Source organism: Paramisgurnus dabryanus, chromosome 6 (assembly GCF_030506205.2).
Source record: "Paramisgurnus dabryanus chromosome 6, PD_genome_1.1, whole genome shotgun sequence".
Taxonomy (NCBI): Eukaryota; Metazoa; Chordata; class Actinopteri; order Cypriniformes; family Cobitidae; genus Paramisgurnus; species Paramisgurnus dabryanus.
The window spans coordinates 48,193,777-48,215,948 of NC_133342.1; the positions used below are offsets into that span (position 1 = coordinate 48,193,777).

Here is a 22,172-nt window from a genome sequence, read left to right on the forward strand (position 1 = left end):
TCATAAAAGCATGGATAAGCTTGCCTGTGTCAGATGTAGACAGTATATGGCGTATTTTTGAGATATTTATAAGATGGAAGAATGCTGTGCGGCAGACATTGGCGATATGACTATCGAAGGATAAGTTGCTGTCGAACATCACACCTAAGTTCCTAACCGAGGAAGATGGCACCACAGTGCAGCCATCTATGTGCAACTTGTAATCTGACATATTATGTTTGTAGCGATTCGGTTCAATAATAAGTATCTCTGTCTAATTGGAGTTGAGCTTAAGAAAGTTATGTGCCATCCAGTCACTTATCCAGTCTCTCCTCCTTTCCACAGATCATGACACCGCAGCTGTGCCTTTTTCTCCCATTCCACTGGAAGAGAAGCCAATCTACTGTGCCCGTAACTTACTTACTTATTCATTTAGCTGACCGTAACTTCATGGACTCCCAGACAGAGAGGTCTTTGTGTGGAATACCTGGTCGACTGGGAGGACTATGGGCCTGCAGAACACCCGTGGGTACCCTGTGAGGACATCTTGGACCCCACTCTCCTCATTTTGTTGCATACCAATCATCCCAATCGCCCAGCTCCCAGGCCTTGAGGTAGGCCTCACCGCCGTATTCCCCCCTCTCAAAAGCAGTCAAGAGCTGCCTCGAGAGGAGGGGGTACTGTCAGGATCCCATTACCATCCACGTCATCAGTCGCTCCTCCCACTTGTTAGGGTTATGGTCCTTACTCTCCCCTGGGTTCTTATCCCTGTCACCTGTGTCTCATCAACATACCCCTTAATATACCTCTCACTCCCATTCACTCATTGTTTGGTCTTATCATTAATGGACACTCAGACTCAATCAGTGTGTGTTTCAATAAAGTGTTGTTATACTTACCTTCAGTCTACTTGCTGGTTCTGAGCGTGACACATACATTGATCAAAAGAAAACTAATAACAAAGCCCAAAACCCAACTAAAGAAAACACTAATCACCATAATGATGATTTCAAACTAAACTTATTTTTAACAACATAAATATGGTAAAGTTAAATTGCTAATATGATAATATGTACCATAACATAAGATGTTAATGGCGTTTGTGTAACGGTTGCATTTTTTTCTGTTGAGATCTTGGGAGGTTTATTGTGCTTATCTGTTACTTGCTTTTGATGTTCATCTGAGGCTTTGTTACAGTAAGTCTATTGTCTATTGTGTAGCTATGTTTCATGTGTTCAAATAATGTATTTGCAATCGATTTAATGGGTCAATCAGACTGGAAAATACTTTTTTATTATTCGTGGTCAAGTACATTTTTAGTTTGAATGACAAATTTACTTCATGTTAATGACAATGCTTAATGTCAAGCCCTGACCTTAATTAGTCTAACTGAGGTACATCCAAATGAAAATAATGTTTAAGAGAAAATTACGCACATATACGAGTGAATTGTTTACAATCGAGTCCAAAAATACCTTCTGCGCAGTGGAATTTTATATATACCTCCTATTTACGTATCGCATCATTCTCGTCACAACAACATGCAATATAATGTAGTTTTGAAAAGTGAGTGACTTGCTCAATAATATGATTTCACACATCATTAAAACAACTATTTAGGATATTATTGCAAACAATATATTTTATATATACACCCCTACAGATCCTAATCATCTCAATAATTATTGGCCCATTTCTAGTTTTGCTTGAATTTCAAAAATTCTTGGAGAGTTGCAGCTCAACTTGAATCAAATTTGTAATTAGCAATTCAGGCAGGCTACAGAGCTGAAACAGCTCTTATCAAAACTACAAACAATCTTATTGTAGCTGAACGTGGCCTTCTGTCTATTCTTATTCTTCTAGATTTAAGTACCGCCCTTAACATTTTCAGATACTTCTGACCACGTAACACCATTTAAGCTACATTTGCTTCCTCTTTATTATTGTCTCCATTACAACATTTTATTAGTCGCTTACAAAGCTTCATAACTTGGCTTCTCTTTATCTATCAAACCTTCTTCAGTAAAAGCTGGAAGGCATCAGGCACAAGTTGCGACTCTGTGGCCTTTTTATGAATGTGGATATTGATTCACAAGCCAAATTACGAAATTGTTATTTTTAAATATACTTGACTTCTTTACCGGTGATAATCTCTTTAAATTCAAAAGGAATATTTAAATAGCATTCATGCAGAAATCAAAAACATTTCACTTACCACTTCTCTCTCCTTTTTCTCCAGATTCTGGATCATGTTTAGCTGTTCCCTCAGATGTAACTTCTTTTCTTCCAGCTTCTCTACAGTCTTGTTTGTGTCATGGCACAAAGTCTTGACCATCTGAAGAGCCTCATTCTCTTTCTGCAGTGCATCATTCAGCTCCTGAGAATGCAAATCACTGTCCTGCTTATTATCTTTAATCACAAGCTTTCATTCAGATTTTCAACTATTTACAAAAGATCCAGTACCCCCTGCACAAGTTATACATTTTATGCAAATTATTTCACATCAATTAACTTTCACAAGACTAGCATTTATTATTGACACAATGGGAATGATAAGTAAATGAACCAGAAAACTATCAATTTACTCAAAGTCTGCCTGGCGGCCGGGAAACCATTCTGGGACGAACCAAAGCATAAAAATTAGGGATGGGCATTCGATTACATTTTTTTAGTCGATTGTCGGGAGAATTAACGATCGACTATCGATTAATCATTAATATTTTTATAATAAAAAATAATTATTGAACTTTTGTTGAATACAAAAATAAAGCGTGTTTTCCTCCCTGAGACCTTTATTACAAGATCAACTTGTGGCAAACAGTTAAACTACATTTAGTTAGACAAACGGAACATATATGCGCTTGATTATGCGGTGCTCTAAAGCAGCGGAACCTGCAGCTAGTAGCCGCATTCTTAAACCGAGACCTCATTTGTTCCAAAAAATCATGACCTCTTCATGATTATTTTTTTGAAATCAAAACGGAAGGTCACAGATAACGAAGTATGGTGTCAAATATTGCACCCTGGTGGTAAAATGTTGAATTGCTGCCACAAAGTGAAATTCATTTAATTGCTTCAAGACACACGCTACGCTAGGCAACGCAACCTGCATTAGATAAAAAAAAGGATTCGATTAATCAATAACAAATTAACGTCATCGACTAAATTCTTAACGATCAACTATCGATCGTCGATTAATCATGCCCATCCCTAATAAAAATAACTGCTTTGTTTTCCTAAACTTAACTCACACTAGAGTAAATTAAACTTCCTTTGACTCATATCCTTAAAGGGTAGAGGACAGGGTGCTTGCAATATTATAGGGCATGTTAAAGGAGTAGTCCACTTTAAAAATGGGGTCCATTGACTTTTCATAGTAGGAATAAAAATTACTATGGTAAATCAATGGGCCCCATCTTTAAAGGATAATTTATAAGGTGGGTCGTGCAAGTTACCTAACTTGGCTGTGCATTACACTTTAAATATATAAAAACAAACTGTTGTTAATTTGTTCACACGTTTATTGTGCTTGGACACTCGATGCGCAAGCAGCACATTTACAATGCAGATAAAGCTTAATGGACGCATTTCTGGTGCCTGTCTGTCTACCTCAAATATAACTAAGCTAACAGACTGCATTAGTGATATTAGGGACTGGATGGCACATAACTTTCTTTGGTGCCATCTTCCACGGTTAAGAATTTAGGCGTAATGTTCGACAGCAATCTATCTTTCGATAGTCATATCTCCAACGTCTGCCGCACAGCGTTCTTTCATCTTAGAAATATCTCAAAAATACGCCATATGCTGTCTGCATCAGATGCAGAAAAGCTTATCCATGCTTTTATGACCTCTAGAATAGACTATTGTAACTCATTACTCGGGGGATGCCATGTAAATCAGGTAAACAAGCTACAGCTGGTTCAAAATGCCGCCTCAAGAGTGCTTACTCGATCTAAAAAGTACGACCACATTAGTCCAATTCTGGCATCTTTACACTGGCTACCAGTTAAATATCGCATACAATTTAAAATATTACTAATCACCTACAAAGCCTTAAATGGCCTAGCAGCTAGTCTTGCAGTGTTGCCAGGTCCTCGTGTTTTTTGTACGTAAATACCGTTTTGTCAATAGACAAATATAGCTGCAAGCAGCAATTACCAGGGTCAAGCCAAAAAGGGCACAGAAGAAAGTAAAGTTGAATTCAGATGAGCGGTTTAAAGATCCTAGGGAAATCTCTTGATTTCAGACAAAATATTGTAACAGTTGTCAGCAAAAAAGCTGTGTTCTCATTCAGTGAAGTCTCTCCCTCTCTTCTCAAGGAGCACTGACAACCAGAACACTATAGGATATGTGAGTGGTGCTTACAGTGGCAATACTCAGCTCTCAAATTGTTACAGTGGTGTTAATGAGTCAAAAGAGCCCACCCCCATGTCTCTACGATGTTCTGATGCAGAGATATAGCTCTTCCAAAAACGGTTGATTAGGTATTCTAATAGGTTGCTAGGGAGTTAATTGGCAACCAGCAATGATTAAACTCCAAGCCATGAAAGGAATAATCCATGTTGACTCAAGGTTTTAGATGTACTGTTGGAGTAGTTTTAGGCAAAAATACCATTTATCTAACTCAAAACCACTAGGTGGCGCGATGACAAAATTGTGCATGCAACCTCAGGTCATAATTGTGTTAAATCTAGCTAGTTTCATGACTATACACTTTAGTTTAGTGAAGAAACAGTTTTATGACCATAGGGTGGCTTGATTTCAAAGGTTTTGTTCAATTATAAGGCCAACTAGTGGTGCAAGCATACAATTTTTTTGTGTGTGGCCTCAGACAGTGATCGTACATCACTGTCTCAAATATGGTGAAAAAATCTCTTTGCGTTACGAAGTTATAACCATTTATGTGTAAAAAACACAAAATTTAAAGGTAATTTTTCGTTTTTTGCAATTTTCTGCCATTTCTGATGAAAATTTTAATATAACGCCAATAGAACTTTTTGTTCAGAAGGTAATGCAATGTTCTTCCTATGGTGTTTTCGAGTTGATCAGAACAACGCTCGCTGAGTTATTCGCGCGTGCTTGTTAAATTTTTTTTTTATTGCTGCGCCGGATTAACCATAAGGCGAATGCTGGCATGTTTGGTATCGTTGGACTTGGCAACTATTCAGGACTCCAAAAAATCAAGTCGCGTGAAAATACGTTTATCGCAATCAAAGTTATAAGCATGTACAACATTCGTCTGACCACTAGGTGGCGCTGTGACGAAACTCTGCATCCCCCCTCAGATCCTGACTGCCATCACAACTGCCGAGTGTCGCGTCAATAGACATAAGATTGGCGAAGATACAGACTAAAACCAGTTTTTTTGCACTCTATGTAAAATTTGTTGATGCGCTATACGACAACGGATAGGTGTATCATAATTCTTTTAATAACTTTTTGCCTTGAGTGTCTCTAGATGCTGCATACCGATTTTCCTGGCAATCGGGCAAAAGCTCTAGGAAGAGTTCGCAAAAGTAGGTTTTACGAATAATTCAAAATGGCGGAAAATGACGTCATAGGGTCCCTTCGAATCGTCTTGAGCCAAGGAATCAGAGGAAACAGAATTTAGTGTTTAGGACTTACGGGTCAGAAGTTATAAGCAAATACATAAGTGCAAATTTGGACTGTTGGTGGCGCTAGCAGGTTAAAGATACAGACTTCAAATTTGCTGTGGAAACTTTTTGGACTGACCTACATCAGTGTGCAAAATTTCATAACTTTCCTATGTAAGCTGCTATGGGCTGCCATAGACGCAATGGCGGAAGAAAAAGAAAAGGGAAGAATAATAATAAGAAAACTAACACATACAATAGGGGTCTTCGCCCATTCTACAGAGCTACATTTCCTCTGGGCAGCAGTACACCAAATTATCAATAAAAACACAATACAATTTAAACACAATAGATATATAAAACAAAAAATATAAAAACATTCAAAACATGTACTACATTATATGGTTAGTTATCACAAACCTTTTCATGACTTTAACCACCTTTTAAATGTGATTAAAACTGCACAAAAGACTCTGGATCTGTTAAACTCTGGATCAAATATCATTGTCAAGGATTGCTATGACAAAATACAGCCCCAAACATTAGCGGTATGGATTGAGTATTTCTGTACTGACAAGCTACGTTCAGATGGGAGGCTACGTTCAGAAGCTTGCACACAGAAAGTAGCATTTCCGTCAACGCGCAATTGAAAATAATCAATTGAGAAAGAAATCGGATTTGTGACATTAGGCTTCATGTGGCTCCATGCAGAACTCGATCTTAAAGCAGACATATCATGCTTTTAAATCTGTCCTTTTTACATATAAATCATCTATTTGTGGTCTTTGTAAAGCGAAACTGCAATGCTTGGGTCTGAATTCCTCATTATTATAGCCCCACAGGCCCCCTTTCTACCCCTTTTCTGATGTGCATCTGAGAGCAACTCGTTTTGGTACTGTCTTTTTAAATGCACGTCATACCCTGCCCCCTCTCCAGGTTGCAGGGGTGACACTCGGTTAAACTCCACCCCGTTCGGCCATTTTTGTAGTTTTATAGCAGAGATACGATTATCTAGCTGCACAGAAACTTTTTATTTACTCGTTATTCACAAAATGTCAACAACGGAAGACTTGTCCATCCAGCCTTATATGTTCGCGCCAGAGTCGGAAACGGAGCGAGATGAAAATGAAGACGACGAACCTGCAGAACAACGTCTTCATATGGAGGTATCGCAATGGGGTGAGGCTGCAGCCTCCGGAGGTCGCATATCCAGGCTGCATACGTCATCAAGACGGTCTTATTTCAGAATATTAACAATTATAAAGTTTACTATTATTCTTAGTTAATCGTAAGTTGTTGTAATATGCTCATGACTTGCAAATGTGATGCTCAGTTAACTTAAACCAGGCTTGATGCCCAAAAGCGATCACCGCAGGCTGCAGCCTTCGGAGTGAGAAACAGCACTGCTAAACCATGACCACCGTGTACTTTACTTTTTTACTTTAAGTTATAAACTGCTTACCGAAGTGCTCCGCTCGTCGTCTCCAAAGAAAGAAGTAATTGACCCCTCAATCAGACGAAGTCTATCGGCAAATCCTTCTTTATACTGGCGGAGATTGGTGAAGTAGTTATCCTTAAAGTGCCTCGGGCACACAAAAATGACTTTACCCACAGATGTGAGTACATTTCTTACGCTCTCGTAACTTCTGCATCCTTGAGCTTGGACTACAATATCGCAGCGAGAAATATAAAATGGCGGATTGCTCGTAGTGTTGGGCTGGAAGTCGATGTCCTTATTTAGCAGTTCCGCTGCAAATACTGTGACGTAATTGTTCAAAAAACGTAATAGATAATAGAAAAATCAGAACCGGTTGGAAAATATGACCAAAACAGAATATAAAGATATCAACAAAGCACCTGAAGAGACTAATTTCAACTTTTATGTACTTATAAACACTACAAATATACAACAAAATGCATTTAAGAGCCAAGAAAGTGGATTTAGCATGATATGTCTCCTTTAAAGCAAAAGTAGCCCCTATTTTTTTTATTAGAAAAAATTATCCAATCTGTGATAATTAGCAGACAGTAAATCAGATAAATAGACAGGCTTAAAATGCACCCTTACATTATGTTTACATCTACTAATACATGCAGTTATATGAATATTTATCTAATATGGTGTAATGCAAAGTAGGCCTAATCATTCATGCTTTTTTGAAACAGGGTTACACATTGTTCCCCTTCAAATTATACTTTAAGGAAATGCACATGGAGTGTTCACAGATTTGAATAAACTTGTGAAACTAGTCCATCTTATAGGCGAAGATGGAGATGATGTCACAAGTGTGACAGATACCGGAAGGCATAAAAGTAAAGCGTAAACAGCGCATAAAAGCTTCTGTCATTCAGCAATTAATCGTTCAGCCCTAGCTATTTGTATCGTGTTTGGGGGTGGAGCATGCTCAGGCTGCTCTAGAAGGAGATGGCTGTCAGCATTGCGAGAATCTCTCACTAAGGTCGCTCCGCTCACGGACAGCTTTGTTTGACGAAAAGGGGAATAGGTCCCGAACCGCAACTGCGTTTGCCAAGGCAGTCTTACATTGTGGGGATCATATATGGAGTAAGCTGATGTGTCTGAGAGGTGTCTCTCTAGTTTCTTTAGTTCCGGAAGGGCTTTGGAGGCTGATCTGATCTACTGGCCGTCCTTCAACGTGATGCCCAGCTGATGCCTGACCAACGATCACCGGCAGAACCCGCTTAATCTCCGCTAAATCTCCTTATCCGTTCTCCCAAGGGTTTTTCCCTCCTAGGACTTATTTTTCCTCGGATAAAAGCCCGGGGTTTTTTTCTCCTAGGGGGTTTTTCACCCCGGGGAGGCAGCCTTTTTGGGCTTTACTTAGCTTCCTCTTCTAGACGTTGCTTTAGTAATACATGCACTTATAATATTGAGTCACAGCCGCAGCAAATTTAACTGCTCATGCTATCATGTATTTTGTTGTGCTATCTGTCATTTTTCTGTGCTTTTCACTGCTTCTATTTATGTAAAGCTGTTTTGAAACAATTGACTTTTGTGAAAAGCGCTATATAAATAAAATTGAATTGAATTGAATTGAATTGAATTGGAGGCCACAACCGGAAGGATCTGAGAAATGCTTACTTTCACATCTCCATCCTTCCACAACATCAGAAGTTTCTGAGGTTTGCTTCTGGGGTCAAAGCACACCAATATCAAGTGCTTTCATTCAGCCTGGTCCTTTGACATCGCGCGCTAGGGTTAGGTGAGAGATGTCTGTCTTGCCAATATGCAATGTGTGGGGTTACGGCCCAATGCCAAAAGGAGCAACTTAACTCCTCAGAAAGACAATGTTTCTCGGGGTGGTTTGTAATTCAGTGACGATGCAGGCACATCTTTCCCTTGCACGCATCAAGTCAATTCTGGCAACAGTGTTCAGGATTATGTGTATTCATACTGTGAAGTTTTCTAAGAGTATTAGGTCTGATTGCGGCAGCGTCCAACATAATTTATTTTGGCCTGCAGCACATGAGACCTCTTCAGTGGTGGATCAAGAGCAAAAAGTTCTCTCTGAAGGGAAACCTGTGCCGTATGATAAGGGTTACACGTAAATGCCTTTGTTGCCTATTATTGGGGAACAAACTGTGGTTTATCAACCAAGGTCTGACCTTGGGGGCACAATGTCACAGGAAAATAGTGATGACAGATGTGGTCACAGGTTGGAGCGCGGTAGTGGAAGACATGTTTCGGGCACTTCCTCCCGGTCCTCAGAGGCCATCATGTTCTGGTCAGAACAGACAATGTGTCAGTGGTCTCTTACATCAATCGCCAGGAAGGTATATGGTTGTGCCCTCTGAACAGACTGGTGCATTCTCTTATGAACCCAAGGAAAAATATAATGATGGATATTCCAGGAGCCCAGAATGTAGGAGTAGACATTTTGTTGAGGCAAGGGCTAAGGCCCGGGGAAAGAAGACTTCACCCTGAGATGGTGATGGACAACTCATTGCCCATTATGGTTGTCTACGACACACCCAGCCACGTTGGGCCTCGATGATATGGTACAGACGTGGCCTTCATGTCTGGAGTTAGCTCCAGGCAGAATTAAAGCTATTCTATACCCGAGACCATTATACCTAAGGTTCCTAGCTATGTGGCTAGAATGTTATTTCTTTAGGCCTTTTATCCTCCCCCTCACAAGTTGGCAGAACAAAAATCTTTACACTTACTATGTCCTCTTAGATCATTAGAAGAATACATCAGAAGGTCTGCTTTGGAGCCTAAAATAAGGGTCAACCAGCCTCCAAACAGACCATTAGTAAATAGATTGCTTTCACCTCTGCTAATTAGGGCACATTCTATGAGGAGTATGGCATCCTCTCAGACCCTTTTATCTTTGACCTCCACGCAAGATGTATGTGATGCTGCAGGGTAATCCCCCCCTTATACTTCTATGGTCCAATAGTTTGGTCCTCTCATCTTTTCCTGGTAACCAGGTTCTTATTTCCTGATCTTACTATCTGTTAAATCAGGGATGGGCAACTTCGGTCCTGGAGGGCCGGTGTCCTGCAGAGTTTAGCTCCAACTTGCCTCAGCACACCTGCCTATATGTTTTTAGTATGCCTAGTAAGACCTTAATTGGCTGCTTCAGGTGTGTTTAATTGTGTTTGGAGCTAAACTCTGCAGGACACCGGCCCTCCAAGACCGAAGTTGCCCATCCCTGTGTTAAATGAATGTAAGCAGAATTTTGGATCCGTGCACTTACTGTCTTCTTATATCTACTGAAAGCCCTGTCCCCCCCACGTTTTCTTTCATTTTCTTTCATGGACTGTGGACCCCCTGGAAGACTGTGGAAGTAGCCTTTGGCACCCCCTGGCCACCCCATTTTAGAAATCTTGATCCACCACTGGCTGTTGCCTCTAATTTGCCTCTGAAAGCCTGCAATATCATGGGGCATAGAATATTATTCCGTACCTAAGACACATAACCTTCACCAAGTGGCAGTTAACTGGGTCATATAAGTGCTCTTGGTACCATGTAATAAAAGTCTTATATAGACTAATATAGATATTTTTTTAACTAAAGTGGAAACCACTGTAAAAGTCCAATTAGGGCACTCATTTGCATGGCAGCGGCCCTGATTATAAAAACACACAGATATATACAGTAAAAAGTATTTATATGTACAATATAAAAAGAGTATGCCATGTTAAAAGAACATTGCGATTTAGGAATTTTTGATTGAATGTTTATTTTGGTGGTAAATTAGTCGTTAGAATAATCAATTAATCGATAAATTAGTCAATAGATTAGTCGATATAAAAATAGTCGTTAGTGAAATGCGCTATATAAATCAAATTTAACTGAACATGTATTTGACATTTCTATAAATGTTTGATTGGGATGTCAATAAATGTTATTATTTTTTGCCAATTGTCCTATTTTGAGAGTAATTAAGAATATGATCATATCATAAATCTGAGATTAAAAAATTATGATTTTAAAATATAAATAACGAATTAATGTTTGAAATTACCGTAGGTTTGTTGAGTGAATTGCTTGCATGTTAACCGTGACAGTTCAAAGTCAAGTGTATGAATAAATGTTAGCAATTTCTAGTAAAGTCTCATTTTAAAATCTTCAACAAATGTTTCCCTCTCTACATAAAAACCGACAAAAACACTACAGTACCTTGACTTCACTGTCGTCAGAGGTGTCTTTCGCCTCAACCTGGAGCTCCACAGTGTCTCTAAAAAACCCAAAATATATCATTGATTCAATTGAAAACACAGGCAAAACAGTAGTTTGTAACTACACCAGGGGTGTCAAATTGATTTTAGGTTGGATGGTAAATAACGTCACCATGTGAGGGCTGGATACCTTTTTCAAACCTTAGTCTGCTTATAATTGTGTTAATATTAACTAAACAAAAATTCATTAGTAAGAAAACTAGAAAAACACAATACGTATTTAATATTTAATAATAAATCATCATGCGGTCCAGATCGGACACCTTTGTGGGCCCTGTTCGACTCACGGGCCGTTTGACAACCCTGTGATACACTCCCTTACGAAAATTAACCATGGTTTTACTACAGTTAAAACCAAAAAAACATGGTTACGGTAGTAAAACCATGCTATCCACAAAATAACCATGGTTTTGACAACTATTGGTTTTCAAAAACTATAGTTAAACCATGGTTAGTGTAGTAAATCCATGGTTTTGCTGATAGTAATCAATACACCAAAAAACATGGTTACTACACTTTGACCACAATAAAACCATGGCTAATTTTTGTAAGGGCTGTTTGATTATGTATACTGCTGAATATTTCTGCACAAATACACAAGTTAAAGATGTGATAACCCAAGGCTGAAAAATCAAATACAAAAATTAACCATGGTTTTACTACAAAAAAAACATGTTTACTCCAGTTAAACCATGGTTACCACAAATTAACTATGGTTTTGCTACAGTCAACATGGTTTAACTACAGGTGTGGTGTTTGTAGTAAAAGCATGGTTTTAAAAATGTAAATCAATTAGAATAAAACATGGTCTACTGTAATAAAACCATGACTGATGATTTTTTTTGTAAAAGGTCATCTCTGTGGTACATGTCTGCATTAACATAGCATTTTACCTCCATGTGTTACAGGTTTGTCATTGCAAATAAATGTAGGAATAAGTGATAACACTGATATTGTCAAAGGCTTTATGTGCCACTGAACGAAGCTATGTTGTGATTGAAATGAATCAAGCACGTTTACCTCTCGGCTGCTGATGATGCCGATGCTGGTGCAGCGCGCGCTCTCGCCGGCCGCAGACAGTCCAGAATAAAGCGCATCATATTTATACGTCACACGTCATCCGTCACATAAAGAGCGTTATAAAATCATATTTAGCTCTCTGTGAAGTCAACACTATCAAATAATCATTAGATTGTATGTGAATGACAGGACGCGCTCGCCTTCACTCTCTGCTTCCCTTCTAGATGCGGCTGGAATCACGTGATGACGGGCACTTGGCTCGTGACGCCACTTCAGACCAGTAGCCTACCTGTCTGCAACAATTCCCATAAATATGATTCAGTAATGACATTGTGTTTGCGTTGTGTCATTACTACAATTACACCAGTACATCATAAATAGATACAATTTGTTCCGACTGTACATGATTCAATAGAATCTACTCTAATTATAAACTTTGATTTTGAGATTAACTGTGCATTTTTTTGTACACATTATTTTATTTAGACAGGATTTGGTCTTTTCACACCTGAGACGTGTTTTTCGACTGGTTTATTTTTTGCATGTCTTTATATCTCTTTACAATGTTTATTAGTTTGCTAACAACAGTAATGTTGTGATGAACATCATACCCTGTTGCACTACTCTACATTACATTATACCCCAAGAAAAAATTGTAAAATAAAGAAAAGAACAGAAACAAAAAAGAAAGAAAGAAAGAATGGAATGAATATGTTAATTAATATCATTTATATTTTTCAAAACACTCAATAAATATTTAAATTATTAACTGATGACTTGTTAAGCATTTACAAAAAGCTTTGAAAATAAAGTGTTGGTATTATTGTTTCAGTTGCTGAATCTGCACCATCCTTTACCAACCACATGAGGGCGCGCTAGGCCACTTTCAAATTGACTCACACCTGCAACTTATGCAGATCTCATACTGTGACAGTGGCTGCGTCTGAAATCTCTAAGACCCTGTCCCAAATGGAACACTCCAGACCACTTTGATGACATCATGTAGTGCAGACCATAGGCACCCTTGACGCGAGACAGAAAGTCCACATGAAGTGCGCCATTTGGCACAGGGCCTAAAAGGGGGCATTCCAAGGCATGAAGGAACGTCGGAATCCAGTGTTTACTTTACTTCCTGTCTCCTGAGATACCTCCATCTCCCTGTCCCACAATTCTATGTGTGTGTGTGCGCATGGAGAATGTGATTGGTCCTGGATCTGTGTAATGAGCAGCTCTGTTCACACAGGCCACCTGTATCCACCTGCAGATGGTGGGTATCCTTGTTTAAGTTGCACCCATCTGCCTCTTTACCCCCTACAGAGGGCCTGTACTGAAATGAAGAACCTGTTGTGGAGCTGGAACAGAGTGAAAATAAAATGCTTTTAAGAGCGTGGAGGGGAAAACACAGTCTGTGAGAAAATGCTGTCTCCAGAGCTCATAGTGACACGGAGCGGTAGAAACAGTCATTGATTTCATCCTTTATTTTGCAGATGAATTAAAGCAAATCTAGTGGTTTAGATTCAGGAACTATTGGTGTCTGCCCAAAGCATGTAACTTTTCAAACAATTTATGCCCATCAACATCACTTATGTCTGGATAATTTTGTTCATTTTAATTAAATTTTTGGATGAATTCTCTTTTTCTTTTTAGGATGAAGTCACTTTATGAGTGGGGTGGGGTCAAATGGTGGGGGCACATTGTAGAATTAAGTTATTTATATTAAAATAATTTGGATATAAAAGACCTTCTGTTGTAATAAACTGTTGATATGAATGTGATAATTCCTCCCTATATTTTGCCGCCCTGACAGTGTTGAAACTCTGACCAGAAGTCAATAAGGACAAACTGCTCATTATTTAATGCTATATTCAGATGAATGTAGGTTAAAGTTGTTATGGCTCAAATTCATTCAAACCGTCTGATGATGGCTCATTAATTAGCAGCAGACTTATAATAAAATCTCTTAATGATTTAAAATTTCTCTTAGTGACCTTTATATTATATACCAAACATTTGAGATCAAGTCTCTGATATAGCATCAGTTTCTGCTCACCAGTTTCATCCAACACACAGTCCCAGTGTGTTGTCTCTACACAGTATTGTGATGTGCCAAAAACGTTATGTGAAGGATTTGGCCACTAGGAGGCACAACTACACAATTTCATCATGATGTGTCCTTTAGTTTCCCTGCATCAGTAAGATGCTCCCCCTCATTCATATGCCAGCTGCCTTCTGAGCAGCACCACATCTGAGCTGAACTGATCTGATCTCATACATCTGATTCTTCTGTCGCTCAAACCACTAAACAAATGGCAAACGGGGGTCTCCAACTTCTTGGCTACACTTTGGCTTTTTTTGGACTTGTTGGTCTAATCGCTTCTACAGCCATGTCTGAGTGGAAGATGTCTTCATATGCCGGTGATAACATCATTACAGCTCAAGCCATGTATGAAGGTCTCTGGCAGACATGTGTGACCCAGAGCACTGGACAGATGCAGTGTAAAGTCTACGATTCCTTATTACAGCTACCAGGTAAGAAAGTTTCTTTAGAATCTTCTGAATCATGACTGATACATCTTCTAATGTTGACCTGGCTCTTCCTGAGCATGTTCAAACAAGTTGGACAAATACCTTGAATTCTTCAGCAAATGGGTAGCATGCTTACCTGAAAGACTTTATCATTTTAGCAATATATTTAAATGCGAGTTATATATAGAAAATAAAGAAAATATATAACCAACCCAATGTCTTTCAGACAATAAATGAACATTAATATAATCAGATTCAACAAGAGCATGTTTTTACACCTCACCTGTCTTTTAACTACTGATAGAGACATTGTTGATATAAAAGTTTACTAAATTAAACAAAAGGGGAAGTTAAAGAAAACAACATAAAAAACAGAACTGGGTTTCATTGAAATAATCTCTGTGTGGTGTTTGGCGGAGCATGTAAAGATTTCTTTAAAAACAATGGTAGTGATCCTCAAGCTCAAAAGGTAAACCAAAATACAACACAAAAGATCATGGGTTTAATCTGCCAAACGCATGAATGTAAAGAGTAATTGTTAAGTCATTTGAGAGGCGTCGTCCATTCATTCTGTATAACACTTATCTCTTTTGGGATCATGGCAAGTGATATGAGAGTCCACCACAGGATTTATTCTTATTCTTCTTGTGCCATAGCAGCAACCAGAGGTCTCTGTTGGAATTTGAGTAAAATCATAGTAATAATAATAATAAATGTTTCATTTTCCTAAAGGTGAGATCCAAAACTCTTTCTTTATTACTTATACATCTGTAACGATTGAAGAATTGCTTATTTGGTTTGTGACGTTGAAGTGTCTCGTTGAAGCATCCGAGAAAGCATGATAAGATTTGAAAGATTTCTCTGTGTGTATTTCAGGTGAAGTTCAGGGGGCTCGAGGTCTCATGATCACGTCCATCCTTCTGTCGTCTGTGGCTCTTTTGGTCGCTGCTGTGGGTATGAAGTGCACCACCTGCTTGGCAGATGACAAGCAACAAAAAAACAAAGTCGCCCTGGCCGGAGGCGTCCTTTTCATCATTGCAGATATGTTGCTGTTTATTTCTAGTCAAAGTCATAATGAATGTTTTAATTATTTCAAGTATTTCCCTCTTCAGATATCATTGCTCACCCATCAGTATGTATCATGCCAGTCTTGTTTTTATTTCTACAAGTGTTCTAGCTCTCGTTGCCACAAGCTGGTATGGAGAAAACATACGACGCAAGTTCTTTGACCCGTTTACTCCCACCAATTCAAGGTGAGCGTCAGCTGACATTAAAAGACTTTATTAAATGATTGACTTTGTAATGAGATTTGTAATTGTTGTGTTGACATAGGTATGAGTTTGGTAAAGCTCTTTATGTGGGCTGGGGAGCTTCAGCTCTTACTCTCATTGGTGGCAGTATGCTGTGCTGTAACTGTGGAAGTAAAGCCGCTGGTAAATCTTATCCAGCTCCCCGCGCGACAGCACCGCCAGGAAAAGATCGTGTCTGAAGTTTCAAACAATCACACTGCTCTTAAAAAAAAAAAAAAACATAGCATCTTTGTCTGCACGCTTCAGGTCAATGTGTATGTCATGTCATAATTCTTGATTTTGAAATCTTTTATAATAAAATGTGATCCAAGTGTGGTTTTCTTCAGGGTGTTTTTTGTATTTGTTACCTTGTTTATTTTTATCAAAAGACTTCACAAGGTTAAATTTTGATCATTTTTTTCCTTCAACATACAATATATTTTTCTAACCATGATACATTTTCGGTATAACGGGACATACGTGTACTTGATGTACTGATAACACAGAAATGTGATTTTATTGGATTTACTTGTTTACTACTACAGCTATTGGTTTGGTTGATGTTGTGATGTTAGTTGGAAGGAATTATAATATATTATTCTAATTTATAAAATCTTAAAATGAATGTTTTGAAAAATATGGTTCCTGGGATACATGAGTGTCTTTAATCTTTTCATGCTCCATGTGCGTTTCAAATGAAGTTTAAGAAGCACAATTGACACATTGTGTTAACAATTAATTAAAGGACATTAAGTCCCACATTATTAGTGTGGAGGTTAAACTTTGAGGTGTGTTAAGTGCTAGAGAGACTAACCTGATTTAAATCATGTGAGTATTTTTCTTTGATAGGGGGTTGGTTGTTGTTAGGACTTGTTTTGTGTTGAACCTGTACATACCTGCAGCAGCCCAGATTCCTTTCACAGAAGCCAGTAGCAGAAGATCTGAAGAATGTCCTTTAAAAGATTTCAAATGTCTTTCCCAAGCTGGAGATATCAGCATCATCAACGTGTACTTGTTGTTGTACTCACTAGAGTTTAATAATAAAAACCAAACAAATCAAATGAAAGTGAAAGTGTTTTTGTATAAAAAGTTTCTAAAGATGAGTCATGATGGAGACTCTCTTATATTCATAACCTCAGGCTATGTGCTTTAAATCAGAGATGACTGAAAACAGACATACACAGTACTAAGTACAAACCAAATAACACAGCACTAAGAATGTACAACAATGCGCAAAAGTCTTGTTTGTTGTGCACAATGTGCAGCATGCGTCTCGTCAAAATTGTGCCTGCTGCACACGCGTGTAAAGGATTTATGATAAAAGAGACACTCAAAAACACGAAATCCTCTCAAGACAAAAATGTAACACTCTGATAACAGAAGAGATTTGATTGGATGATTTTAAGCGAGTATCTGGCAAACACTGACGTCCTTTTTATCATAAACCCATCTGAAACGTCTGCAACAGACACGTATTTTGACATCATGAGTGTTGCACATAAGTTTACATGACACACCGAACACATATTTTGACATGACGAGCCACACACATGATGGGCTAAATACATGTTGTGACGAGCTTCACATCGTGAGCCCTCGAAAAAGAAGTCACCAGCCACCACTGTTTATTAAGATACAAACAGAAAATACATGAAAATGAATATGATGAAATGATAAAAACAATATTTGATATATAATGATATATATAAATATATATAAATATAATTTTCAGAAGAAATATAAAGCTGATAATTATTAAATCAAAAACTTTAATCTCCATTATCTTCTTTAAAAAATAACAGTCATTCCTTTGAACTCTTTTGTTTCAAAAGGCCTGTTGGTTCCTAAGATTATAAAATCATGTTGGTTTCCCGGACAGGGATTAGACTAGTCCTAGACTAAAATATATGTAAGAGCTGTCCAAACTGAAAACAACTTGCACTGAAATATCTTAAAGTACATCCGTTCCCTTTGTTTTAAAATGCACACAGGTAATGTTTTTATAAGGAATGTTTGTTAAAACTAGTTATATGTCCTAATTAAACTGAGGTCTAGTCCTGCTTAAGCTAATCCCTGTGTGGGAAACCACCCCTACATGTGTTAAACTAATATACAGCAGATAGCTAGAGAAGTCTTGAGGTAAATTCAGCAAAGTCGTTAGAATTTACACTTTATGTGTTTGTTATTTTAATAAAACACATGTATTGGAGTTTGTTTGTCCTGTAAAGCTGTAGTAGGCTACTTTATATTGATTGATTAGCATGTAAGAGTGTGTTTTACCAGTAGATGGCAGTATTGCAGTACATCTAGTGTAACCTTTCCACATGGCCATTGTTTATATCTACGTCGTGTGCATCTCAATTTAGGGTGTGCGGCCTTCCAAGCCCATATTTCAAGGCTCCTTCACATGCAGCGTCCAACTGTGGCCTTTCTTTTCCCTAAAACCAAGAATCCATAGATGTATCCTTCACAGCCTTGGCTATCCTAACATTCAATGCACGCCTGTATCATCTGGGTATTTTGAAATAAACATTCAGAACTGTAGTTAAATAAAACTGTATATTTGCAAATGTTTCTGTTTTTACTATTATAATGCTTCAGTGATGTGAATTAATATTATTGCTGCAATTTTGTGCGTGTTGTGCTTTGATTTCGTAGGCTACATTTCCAAGGTTGGTAAATATGACATATTGTTTTTAAAATGATATTACGCAGCAGCCGAAAATAGTCCCCTTAGTATCTTTTAATAGCAGGGGACTATTTTCAGGCACTACGTAATATCATTATGCCTCCTGCAGCCATGTTACGGCAGCAAAGTCCTCGATTATTACACCAGAATGAAAGTATAGTTCCTAGCTAGAAATCGCAACTTTTAATTTTCTATTGGTCTTAGTACATGATGTAACTACAGAAGAGTCAAGTTTTAAATAGGATAAATATTAAAACGCTTTGGTAATTTTTTTAGGCGCGATGCTAATGGTCTAATCAGATGTGCTAAGCTATGCTAAAAGTGGTAGCACCAGACCCGGACATCAGCTGAATGGATTCCAAACCAGTAAGAATCAAATGTTTAACTCTAGGGGAGCTGGAAAATGAGTATATTTTCAAAATAAGTGGAGTGTCCCTTTAAATGTTGGGTGCATCCCAATTCAGGGTCTGGATCCTTTGAAGGCCACGCACTTTGAAGGCAAGGCTCGTTTGAAGGCAGCAGCCTCTGAAGGCCATGAAGTGAACTGAAATGAGACGATCTAGCCCGGCCATTCCCAAACTGTGGTCCGCGGACCACTAGTGGTCCGTGAGGGTACTGCAGGTGGTCCGTGAAAAGGCAAAATAAGAATATGTATATTTTAATATACAAACTCGTTCATATTTTGGGCGAACGTGTACTGCTGCTAAATAAACGTTACTGTGAACTCATTCATTCTGGTGCCTGTGAACGGCACGCTCTCTCAGTTTAACGTTGTTCAATAGGGTGCCAGATTTGTATATTCCTCCAGGCGAAAACCTGACTAAAACACACTGTAAACAGGCCTTAATGTGTAGCGGAAAAAACACCCAATCTGGCAACACCGCCACCACTCGGTGTTCACCAGTCACGCTGCATGCGTCATCACAACAACACAGAAGCTGCTGAAATTCCTGCCGCGTAACTCAAATAGTTTAACATTAAATAACATCATATTTGTCCTAAATCATTAACGATTAACATAGGCTGCTAACGCATATTCCGGATCTTGAAATAGACTTTGACTAAGCTCACGCTATTTAACGTGCACATGTGGGGTGCAATACCTGCGAGTTGTCATACACGCAATGCCTCGCAACGCTTCTCCCGGGGTGCGAGCCCCACCCAGCTAGCCTTTCAAGGTATGTGTAAGCAAAAACAAAAATTAAAAGACAGTCAATGCTAATGTAAACCCTGGTTGGATAAGGATTTAAAGTTGGACATGAAGATGAAATCTGACGCATTTAGCTTCAGTATTAAAACTGATCAAATAATTGCTGTCTGTGGTGGTTCTATATGGGCTATAATGGCAATCATTTAAAAAAAAATAATATGGGAAAAAATAACTATAAATTAGTTTTCAAATATGAACTATGAACTGAACTAGTTCATTTTAAAATTTGTGAACTGTGAACTAAACTAGTTCATGTAGAAAGTGAACTTTCCCAACACTAAGAATATGTATATAAATAATTATGATATAAGGTTAAGAAACATGTTGTACTGATGTGATGACCAGTTATAGTTTTAGTGCTAGTAAGCCTATTTTGATGTGCAGATTAATTCAGGACTTTGTGTAGACATATTTTATAATAAGTATTATGAGGTGGTCCGCGACAATTCTTGATTACAAATAGTGGTCCACACACACAAAAAGTTTGAAAACCCCTGGTCTAGCCTACGGGGGGAGTGTCGTCACTTGCTGTTTTTGCCCACTACGCTTGTCAGCGGAACACAACAGCTGAGACCTATCAGACTTAAAAATAAATATGAAGCCAGATATTTTTTTATTTTATTTGAGATAATATAACACATTGATGCAGATTAAACTATCAAACAGTAAGTATATTGCAGCAATAATATTAATTTCAATATAACATCATTTATAATAGTAAAACAGGACCTTTCATTTGCAAAATATACACTTTTATTAAACTACAGTTTTGAATGTTTATTTCAAAAATACCCAGACTGTCATGGTTCTGCCATCTTGTCCTTTGTTTAATCTAGTCTTGTGGCAGAATCATGACAGACCCATGTTTTGTGTGGGTTCACGTGGTCTTAGTATTGGTTTACTGGACCACGTGTTCCCTGTGTCTTGTCTCTTTTACCCCGCTCCCTTGTCATTCTCCTCATTATTGTTTGATTCTTATCACCTGCTCCCCTCTTGATTTGTTACCCTATTTAATCCTCTTGTATTCATTGTCCTGTGCTTGTGCATTAGTGATGGGCAGTCCGGCTCTTTCCATTGGTTCGGCTCTTTCGGCTCAAGCTCCGGCTCTACATTTTAGTGATGGCAGTCCGGCTCTTTTCATAGATTCGGCTCTTCTGGCTCGGCTCCCTTAGAACAGCCGGCTCCCCTGCATGCGTCTGAAGAATCGGCTCTGCTTGTTCGCTACAAAGAATCAGCTCTTAGAGCCGGCGTTCGCGAACGACCCATTACTATTGTGCATTGTTTCTGTCATCCTGTGAGTACGCTGTCTTGAAGTCTAGTAGTGTTTATATATCAAGTGTTTTGTCTAGTTTATTGTTAAGTGTATACAGTTTAGTGTCACAGTTTAGTCCTGTCTAGTTTAGTGTTCTTAAGTCTTCCTGTTTATATTGTTTTGCCCCCTCGTGGGTTTTGTTTTCTGTTTTGTACATTATTAAAAGTCCTATTTTGAGTTATATCTGTCTGCATTTGGGTTCGTCCTTCCCACTTCATAACACAGACTTCATGGCACGCACTAAATCTTGGGAAGCCCAAGGCTGTGAAGGATTCATCTACGGATCCTTGGTTTCAGGGGAAAAAAAGGCCACATGTGGAGGCTTGTATGTAAATGAGCCTTCGAATTGGAACAGCCTTCGTCGCGGCCCGGTGATGTCATTTGCCTTCAAATACAGACTTTTACATTCAAATTAATATCCAAGAACAACAATGGTGATCCTCTATTTATGATTATGATCACAGATAAACCCAATGCTGATGGTAAAAATGCACAGTTGGTCTTTACAGAAAGTCATCAGATTTTTCTGAAACATGATCTTTGTTTAAATGTCTGGTGGAATTTGCTGTGGGTGCAGAAGTACATGGAAATAAATTCACCCAGACCGCGTTTAAACAAATGACAAAAGCTGCCTTGACTAGATTTAAGTTCACCTCTAGGATTGACTGTCTGTGTAAATGAAAATGAATGCAACTGAAGTTCATTTGTTGTTGTAATGCTATCATCCTAACTTAAACCAGTCACTACTTTTTAAATCCACAGGGTTCATTTTTAAACAAAGCACTGAAACACTATTGGATGAGACTGAATTCATTGAGTGACTTATTATACACTGTACTACAAA

General features: G+C 38.4%; 2 protein-coding genes across 2 annotated transcripts in view; one reads left to right on the forward strand and one right to left on the reverse strand.

Moving 5' to 3' along the window:
• Window positions 1-12,547, reverse strand: part of LOC135758096 (uncharacterized) — a 95,022-nt gene extending 82,475 nt beyond the window's left edge. Inside the window, exons 1-3 of the mRNA XM_065272943.2 lie at window positions 12,303-12,547; window positions 11,224-11,281; window positions 2,195-2,356 (exon numbers count right to left, since the gene is read on the reverse strand). Of these exons, the coding sequence (XP_065129015.1) occupies window positions 2,195-2,356; window positions 11,224-11,281; window positions 12,303-12,382 (300 nt within the window). The 5' untranslated portion in view covers window positions 12,383-12,547. The remainder of the gene's footprint in view (window positions 1-2,194; window positions 2,357-11,223; window positions 11,282-12,302) is intronic.
• Window positions 12,548-14,500: 1,953 nt separating this feature from the next.
• cldn1 (claudin 1) lies at window positions 14,501-16,449 on the forward strand. The gene is made up of 4 exons (XM_065272940.2): window positions 14,501-14,831; window positions 15,705-15,869; window positions 15,997-16,081; window positions 16,161-16,449. Exons 1-4 carry the CDS (start codon window positions 14,609-14,611, stop codon window positions 16,315-16,317), a joined length of 630 nt encoding a protein of 209 aa, XP_065129012.1. The 5' UTR covers window positions 14,501-14,608; the 3' UTR covers window positions 16,318-16,449.
• Window positions 16,450-22,172: the final 5,723 nt, after the last annotated feature.

Bases quoted from the DNA above. Each gene is read 5' to 3' on its own strand.
- cldn1 (XM_065272940.2), top strand. From the start codon at position 14,609: ATGGCAAACGGGGGTCTCCAACTTCTTGGCTACACTTTGGCTTTTTTT. The intron at 15,870-15,996 runs ATATGTTGCTGT...TTATTTCTACAA, and splicing joins CGTCCTTTTCATCATTGCAG to GTGTTCTAGCTCTCGTTGCC. The intron at 16,082-16,160 runs GTGAGCGTCAGC...GTGTTGACATAG, and splicing joins TTTACTCCCACCAATTCAAG to GTATGAGTTTGGTAAAGCTC.